Source organism: Argentina silus, assembly GCF_951799395.1.
Source record: "Argentina silus genome assembly, chromosome: 1".
Taxonomy (NCBI): Eukaryota; Metazoa; Chordata; class Actinopteri; order Argentiniformes; family Argentinidae; genus Argentina; species Argentina silus.
In genome coordinates this window covers 32,342,161-32,351,247 of record NC_139655.1, presented here as the reverse complement: position 1 = coordinate 32,351,247, position 9,087 = coordinate 32,342,161, and the positions used below count along the sequence as shown (strand labels likewise).

At 43.1% G+C, this 9,087-nt stretch overlaps 1 protein-coding gene across 1 annotated transcript in view; it reads left to right on the top strand.

Annotated features, from left to right (window-relative positions):
* cntnap2a (contactin associated protein 2a) overlaps positions 1 to 3,687 on the top strand; it is a gene marked incomplete at its 5' end in the record, with an annotated part of 274,861 nt that extends 271,174 nt beyond the window's left edge. Inside the window, 3 exons of the mRNA XM_083686867.1 lie at positions 944 to 1,207; positions 3,065 to 3,136; positions 3,474 to 3,687. Of these exons, the coding sequence (XP_083542993.1) occupies positions 944 to 1,207; positions 3,065 to 3,136; positions 3,474 to 3,673 (536 nt within the window). The 3' untranslated portion in view covers positions 3,674 to 3,687. The remainder of the gene's footprint in view (positions 1 to 943; positions 1,208 to 3,064; positions 3,137 to 3,473) is intronic.
* Positions 3,688 to 9,087: the final 5,400 nt, after the last annotated feature.

Sequence of the window (9,087 nt, the reverse complement as noted above, 5' to 3'; positions counted from 1 at the left end):
TTTGAATAGCGAAAATCTAATTGCCATGAACTGCTTAAGTGACCAGAATCTGTTGGGAAATCCAAGGATTTGAAATCTGTCGCCGTTTAACTGTATTATGAAGGCAGGCATATACAGAGAGAAGGCAGATTGTCTGCAGAGCTAGATTTAACATCACGAGAGAGAGATGGGGAGACGGAGAGAGAGAGATGCAGAGATATACCTCTACGTGATTAATTATTCATATCACATAATGCTTCCTTTAGAGGTCAGTGTCAAAACATGTGTTTTTTTCTCTCCTCCTTTTTCTCTGTCTCCTTTCTCTGTCTTTCTCTCGCTCCCTCTTGTCCATCTTTAGCAGCAAGGTATTGGTTTTCCAGGGATAGTTCAAACCAGGGGATGCTGGTGGAGAGCCCGTCCTCCGATTTCTACCTCCACCAGCCTCCACTGGTTCATTTTTTTTATTTGGGTTATTTGCATGTGTTATACTGCATGAACGTAGTTAAGCATGTGAGTGGAGGTGTGCGTGTGTGTGCGTGTGTGTGTGTGTGTGTGTGTGCGCGCGCTGTGTATCATCGTTGATTTCTCTCCAAAATGTGCTGATGCGGATCCCTTGATAGCGAAGAGAGTGAAAGTGCTGAGGTCAGACACTTCTATGCAGCAGTCTGCTTGTTGGAAATCCATCATCCTGATTATGTATATCAGCCCCTCCTCAATTCACTAGGTTTTATTGGCATGACTAGACATCTTTCATTGCCAAAACTAGGAACTTATAAATAACAATAACAAAAGAAAGGGAAATAATTAAATGAACAAAAAACAGTTACATTCCTGTAATAACAGCAGTAACAATAGCAACTTCTAACTGGTTCTCTCTCTCTCTCCCTCTCCCTCTCGCTCTCGCTCTCTCTCCCTTCCTCCCTTCTCTCTCTCTCTCTCTCTCTCTCTCTCTCTCCCTCCTCAGAGACGGGTCCGATAGACCCAGTGCTTATAGAGCGTTATAACACCCCAGGGTTCGTAGGGTGCCTGTCGCGGGTCCAGTTCAACGGAGCAGCGCCCCTGAAGGCTGCCTTGAGAAACCCTGTATTTACGCCCCAGCCCGGGCCAGCGGACAGACCACCTGTGCCAGTGTCCTACGAGGGTAAACTGGTGGAGTCCAACTGTGGGGCGTCGCCTCTCACCATCCCGCCAATGTCTGCTGCCACCGACCCCTGGCACCTGGACTCAGGTGAGAATGCAGCACTGACGCGCGCGCACACACACACACACACACACACCTCACCATCCCTACAGTCAGGGGCCAGGCTTGAGCCTGGCTCGTATTCCAGTGTCTCCAGGCGGTAGACCGGATGCCGGCGTTTTCCTGGCGCTCGCCGCCTTCCAATCGATCAACACTATTGATCCAGACGCTCGACTTCCAAACGCGTGGTCTTCTTTCCCATCACTCCTTCTCTCCCCCTCTCTTCCCCTCCTCACCCTTCTTCCCTCCCTTGTCTTCTTCTCTCTCCCTCTCTTCTTCCTCCCCTCCAATCTCAACAATCGATCATTTGTATTGACCCTTCAAATACGGTCAAACGGTCAGCAGAGAAAGCAGATGTGTCGCTCTTATTCTCCTTCTCTCCTCATCTTTCTCTGGCGTCCTCCTCCATGTTCCCCCAGAGGGAGTCTGGGTATTGTAGGCGTTTAAACATGGCAAGGGTGTGTGGGGGATATCATTCTTCAGTCATTGCAGGTTTTCGTGTGTGTGTGTGTGCATATATGCATACGCGTGTGCATGTGTGTGTGTGTGTGTGTGTGTGTGTGTGTGTGTGTGTGTGTGTGTGTGTGTGTGTGTGTGTGTGTGTGTAGGTGGGCGTTTGCGGCACCAGCACTCCCTCTCTGACACACTTCCCAGCTTACCGTCGTCCTACCCTCTCATAAACCCCCTCTCCCTCCCCCTCCATCTCTCCACTCGTTTACCAGGTGGATCTGTCCATCGGGGGGGATTAAAGCCAATTAGAGGATGAGTGCTCAGGCTGATTGATTGCTTGTTTCTAGTTGAGAGGAAGGCAGGGACACTGCTCTCTGCTGAGCAGTCACTCTCATTAGCCATCTCTCCTACACATTACCTCATAAATCGGAGGATAGGCTCATTGTGATGTGTGTTTGATACCATTCCTCCATTGGATTCCATGAATTACAATGAGCCTGAACACGTGTGTGTGTGTGTGTGTGTGTGTGATACCATTCCTTATTCCATTCCATGAACACGTGTGTGTGTGTGTGTGATACCATTCCTTATTCCATTCCATGAATTACAATGAGCCTGAACATGTGTGTGTGTGTGTGTGTGTGTGTGTGTGTGTGTGTGTGTGTGTGTGTGTGTGTGTGTGATACCATTCCTTATTCCATTCCATGAATTACAATGAGCCTGAACAAGTGTGTGTGTGTGTGTGTGTGTGTGTGTGATACCATTCCTTATTCCATTCCATGAATTACAATGAGCCCGTCCTCTGATTTCTGCCTACCCTGCATTACATCCTCCTCTCTCATTCACTGGTGCTTTTACTGCATTAAACACACCCCTGGGCTGCTTTCATGGTATATCTACCTGCAACCTGTCTATTTTACCTCTGTACCCTTACCTCCTAACCCTAACCCTCCGTAACGATTGTGACAGTGTAACATTGTGACCATTTTTCCTTCTTTTGCCTCTATACTCCAAAATATGGATTTGAAACCGGAGGACTATGTATAAAAAGTAAAAGTATAAATGTAAAAATAAATAGTGAAAGCAATATGGACGAGAATACCCTTATATAAAAGCTGAGAATCTGTACTTTAACAACTTTAGTCATTGTTTGATTTCAAATCCAAACGTTTGGCGTGCAGAGCCAAGAGATGAAAAAAAAATGCTTCACTGTCCCAATAATTACAGTATGGCCTTTGCGTTGTATGCAGTGAAGCTAATGTTTTTGGTCTTTTCTTTTCAACTAATATTATTAAGAAACACCTCACATCAGTGTGCATATACAGTACATGTAACATGTATCACATCATAATGACAGGGGAGAGCCAAGGAGCTGATTTGACTGTGTCTCTCCAGGTGCTGAGTTCCCCTTCAACGAGGAGAGAGTGATCCCAGATGGAGTCAATAGGAACTCGGCCATTATTGGAGGTATTTATTCACATATTAGGAGGCTTTTATTCACATATTAAACCAATGCTCATCATTACTCATCATAATACTCAGTAGTATGATGAACAAACCTATACTCGGTCCATCCTAGTACATATTTGCGACTTACTTTGACAGGTTTATGACAAAATAGACGCTTTCTTATCGAGTTTATCTAATCGTATTGTACTCTTAATCATCATTAGACATTCCCATACTACAGTAGGAAACTACAGTACTAGAAATGCCCCGATGAAGCTTCACTTGCTAAGTCTACGGAGTCTATTTCTGTGCTCTATATCTGCTCACTTTGTATCTACGCTGTGTATCTTTCCAGGCATCATCGCTGTGGTGATCTTCTCCATCCTGTGCACTCTGGTGTTCCTGATTCGCTACATGTTCCGCCACAAGGGCACTTACCACACCAATGAGGCGAAAGGGGCGGAGTCTGGCGGGGAGTCCGCAGACGCTGCCATCATTGGCACCGACCCCAACCCGGAGACCATCGACGAATCGAAAAAAGAGTGGTTCATCTAACAGCCAATCAGAAGACGGCGAGAGAGAGAGAGAGGGGGGGGGGGGTCATCCAATAGAACAATAGTGTCCCAAACGGGATGGGGGGGGGGGGGTTTGGGTGGGGATGTTGGGTGAAAAGAGGGGTGTACTGTACAGAAATCCGGTTTTTGAATATCAGGACAAGCAGAAGACGGAGGTTTGACGGAGCACAGTGTCGAGAGACCCGAAGTGTACATAGCAACCGGCTCGCCCTTCTTTGTATTGTGTTTGGGAATTTTCAGGAGTCCTTTGAATACAGTATGTATAATTATAACCACTGGATCCTGTGCTTGCACAGAGTTATCGCCATTTCTGTTTGTTTTGTTACTCTGAGATCTATAAGAATAATGCCAAAATCATCCTCTGTTTAGCAGACTAGGCGTTTCTGTTAGTCTAGAGCCCTTCTGGATACTTTAGAAATGTGCCCTTCCTTCCTCCCTTCCTTGAAGAGATCACTGATCTGACATGCCTCGATAGAAGAAATAAATGCAATGAAAAGCTAGCATGGACCAATCCACTCATGTTAGATCTACAGTCTCTTCAAGGAAGGGATGAAGGAAGGATGTATTTGTGAAGTATTAGAACAGGGTCATGCTCTCATCTCCATCAGACCCCACCAGTAGTTGGGAGGTGTGAATGAATATGTAAACATGGATGCCAAAAGTCCCTCTGTAAATATGTTTGACTTCTTTTCTGAATATATGTTACTAATATATATTCTACTACTCCGAGACATTGGCGCACAATATAATGAGATTGGTCCGATCCATTGACAAGACATGACATTGCAGATATTACCGATACTGTATGTAACATTTCTAACCATAACACATGTATGAAAGAGAGGTTTACTTTATATAACAATGACATGCGATTGTATTCACGTGAGAATTCCTTTCCATGGACAGTCGGAGAGGCATATCTCAAAGAATGATCGGTTAAAGAAGCATGGCGGTCCATCCATTGTGACATTTGTCAAGCTTGTGTTTTATTTTGCCTTCAGTCTTACATTTTTACGTTTGATTTCCAAGATTGATTGGTTAATCGATTGATTGACTGATATGTTATTCGATCTGTTGATGGTTTGTTTCAAAGAGAACTAGAGATCTGTAATAATTCAATCTTGTCTTAGGTTGATGCTTCTGTCTTTGGGTGGGTGTTGAGGGCTGGAGGTGGCATTAATTCCAAAGGACAAAGCTTTGGAGGTTAAAGGTGAGGGGTCAGAGCAATGATGGGGGTTCTGTGGTGTTAATTGACTTAATACACTGTGCCTTCCGGATTCAGCCACTTAGCTTTCCCCCAGGCGACTCTCAGATACTGCACCATATACACACACACACACACACACACACACACACACACACACACACACACACACACACACACAGACAGAAGTAGATGAGGTGGATTACATGTTTTATAATTATTATTCTCTATTAAATACTCTATAAGGGGCGAGCACTAAGTTGAGCTACACTGTACTACTGCCACTGTAGTCAAACGGTTTTGTAGACATGCTGTGGTTTCAACTTCTGTTGAACTTTTATCTCTCATTTTCAAAATATGTACTGTATATATTGTTTATATTGTTTAAATTCATATTTATTTATCATGTTTATCAGTCATTGCTAATGTTTACTTTATAATGGCACCGCCCAGCGGTTAGAATGTCAATGACAATGTCATAGCAGCCATTTTTGTTACTTGTTCTACATTTTGTTTTTGTATGTTTTATAAAATGGCCGCCGTGGTGTGCTGTGAAATGTTTGTATGTCGTCTAATGAGGTTCCATTAAGGTGACTGGTGGTGGGAAGAGAGTTATTGTCACACATAGCATACCCTCTATCTACAAGGTAGAAGTTGTCCTTATCATCTAGAACTAGGATACTCAACCCTGAATTCTTATCTCAAAGGGATAGTTTAAAATAAAATTTAATTTCTGTGATTAACCACATATCTTTGCTCCAGTCTTAAGTCCTTATTCCGGTTATTTATCAACTATAATGGAAGTGGATTGGGTCACTTTCTGACAAAGAGGTGAACCCCATCCACTTCCATTTTATTAGAAAATGTGGAAGTACAAGTTGCTAAATACCCGGGATAATGTCTTAAAAAGTGTCTTGATTGAAGGTACTGTACGAGGTTGATCACAGAAATGTGATTTTTAGAGTGAATTATCCCTTTAAGCAGTCAGGGTATGAACAAATATCAGATTCTTGTGATTAGGCCAACTTCTGCAGTAAGGTACTGATACTATCAGTCACATTCAAATGACCACATGATCCCAATGGATGTCTGTGTTTCCCTTTGTGATACATCCAGCCTTTACCTATCATACACACAAACACACACCCACACAAGATGGTTTGAAGATGGAGATGAAATGCAGAAAGACAAGGCCGTCGCTCAAGTTCTGCTTTCAGTTCTGTAAAATTCAATAAAGAATCTTTGAATTCTGGACTGGAGTATTTCTCTGTGGAGAACCTTGCCATTCACTCAACATGTTTAGGAAGATGTGTTTTAAGGTGAGCTGACGTGTGTATTCATGTGTATTTTGTTGTGTGTGTACGTGTTTTGGGATAGTATTTGGGGATGTAGAATGTGTGTTGATGGGTGTGAGTTGAGATGTGTGTGTGTGTGGTTTGTGTATCTGTGAGTGTGCATTCCTCAAGGACCATAAAAGGAGAGTGATGGAAAAGCCTGTGAATGAAGCAAGACATTTATTCCTAAACTGTTCTATGACATGGTTGTCTCTGTTTTAAACTGCGACAAAAATGATTGCTCGAGTTGGGTGGTTTGGGGTGTATTGCACTTTGTCGTTCAAACAATTGACTGGCTGCGTAACGCCATAGTATGAAAGCTAAAATTGTTGTTAGACTAACCACTGCTGCTGTGGTGTTGACAGTTAGCTTATACTACCACAAAGTAGTTTTTAAACTGACTTCCACCGGAGTGCCGCAGCGCATTTCAACGATTTGTCCTACATGCGTGGAATCCGGAACGCAACGCAGTCTAGTGCAGCTGCCGAGACGCGATGGTGCGCACTGCATCCCATTGAAACCAACCGAATTTCAACCGCATTGTGCCGTCTATGTGCATGTGACACTAGCTCTCCCACCACTATCTGGACGGCAGATTCACTACCTATCTTCCGCCGTAGACTACAGACCCATCTCTTTAGGGTACACCTGGGCTCCTCCTCCTCAGACCTCTCCACCCCCTAGCACTGTGACTGCCAATGGCGCTTGTTCTTATCGAAGGTTTTACTGACGATGACTAGTTGATTCACTCATTTGGATAAAAGCGTCTGCTAAATGACTTAAATGTCAAATGTACATGTAGCTTTCCACTTTGCACTCTATTATGAATTAAGTTTGCCGAATTTCAGGCGGGACATTTTAAACCAATGGGGGATCAGCGCTGCGTGAAAGGAGGAATGGACACGCCGGGGGAGGGATGGAGCAGTGAGCTGCGTCGCTCATTTACTCTTTGATTATTATTATTTTTTCCCATATCTTTCTTTTCGACCGGTCCACCGGGAATTCTCCCGGTGCTCCAGATGGCCCTCTACGATTTCATCGGTGGGAGACAACACGTTTTTTCTCTGTCTTTATCTCCAATAAAAGCAGCATTAATCATAACGGGCCACTTGCAACATACGTGCAACTTAGTTGGTTTATTACCAGGCAGTGTGTTCTGAAGAGAGTAAACTTTAGTACAACTTTTTTGCAACGCCAATTTGCCAGAGTTTAATTCAGGTGGAATTGGATGCACCGATGCAGGAGTGCTACATTGATTTTCTCAGGAAATCAAAAGTGCACTTGCTTTATTTCTAGACAACTGTACAGTGCATCAATATTCTATTAAATATTTCCACATCTGTGCCGATATTGGGCAACATGCGTAGTTATTTTAGGCTATGTGATATTTTCATTCGTAGTGACTATTATTCAGTGTGTAGCTGAATATATAATGGCATTGTTTTGCAGGCAATAAATGGAGGTTCATTAGGACTCCGACAATCTGTGATCTGTTTATTCTCTAAAATCTTAATTCTTGCAATGCACTCATACACATGATGATTATCATTATATTATTATGTTAATTAATTGTATTATATTCATTCATTATATGATGAATTATAAATATTAGGCTATATTAAGTTTCTGATAGTTAAGCATACAGTAGGCTACAGCTCGAACTTGTCATCTGTGAAACACAAAACAGCTGTTATTTACAGAGCAGGTTTTTTTCCCAAACCTACTCCTATATTCCTTCAATAAATCATTGCTTGTTTAATGGGTTTAGAAATTAATTAAGCCAACTAATCATAGGTTTAAATAAGCCCAACACGCCGACAAATCAACAGCTGTCCCTTTTGAATTAATTGTCCTTGGTCCAAAGATCTGAAATGCCAAATAGACCAGGCTTATCTTTATTAGGCCGCAGCACTTAATTCAAACAAAATTTCCAACTTGCATCAAAGTGACCATTTATTGATCGGATGTATACGCACGGAATGCTAAGCCTATGGTGTGTACTCAGGCAGCTACTGTATACGGCATGAATTGGCATGAAACTAGTCCAAGTAGGCCTACTGTACAAAACAAACTGGGAACATTACAAGCTTTGATCCTTCAAACTAGATCTGCTCTGTCTAGACATAGAATTGAACAAACACCGCAACATAATCGGGTGAACTAATCTCGAGCCCTTATCTTCGTTGCAAGTGGGATATATTGTAACCAGGGCAATGTAACTAAGGGTGAACATGACATTTCTAAGGGGCCACAACTATTTGGGGGAAAAAACGATTTGAGTTTGGTCATAACACAGGTTGGATAATTGATCTACAATGACATACAATGTGTTTGCAGCCGTCTTGCCAGGCGACTGATGTCCAAAATCAGTTTTTCCCAGATGGCAAATTCCTTGTGGCTGGGAAAAAACAAGGAAATGCACACATTTGCTGGGTGAAGTGCAGGCTGACGATTATAATTATTTATTTGGTAAACCACCTTTTCGGCAGCAAGCTGCCTTCTTCAGCAAGAGTGTGTGGCTCTCTTTCTTTCTTTTATGTTTTATGTATAACCCCCATGTCTACAGAGTCAGGCCCAGCAGGTTAGTGCGTGTATATTGGTAACTGTACTATGTGTGTGTGTGTGTGTGTGTGTGTGTGTGTGTGTGTGTGTGTGTGTGTGTGTGTGTGTGTGTGTGTGTGTGTGTGTGTGTGTGTGTGTGTGTGTGTGTGTGTGTGTGTGTGTGTGTGTGTGTATTCACGCTGGCTGCGGAAGGTGAAGCGGCCGGTGATGTCAGTGTTCTTGGCCAGGTCAGAGTTGACAGAGAGGGAGGGGGAGAGAGAGAGAGAGAGAGAGTCAGAATACAGGAAGCAAAGT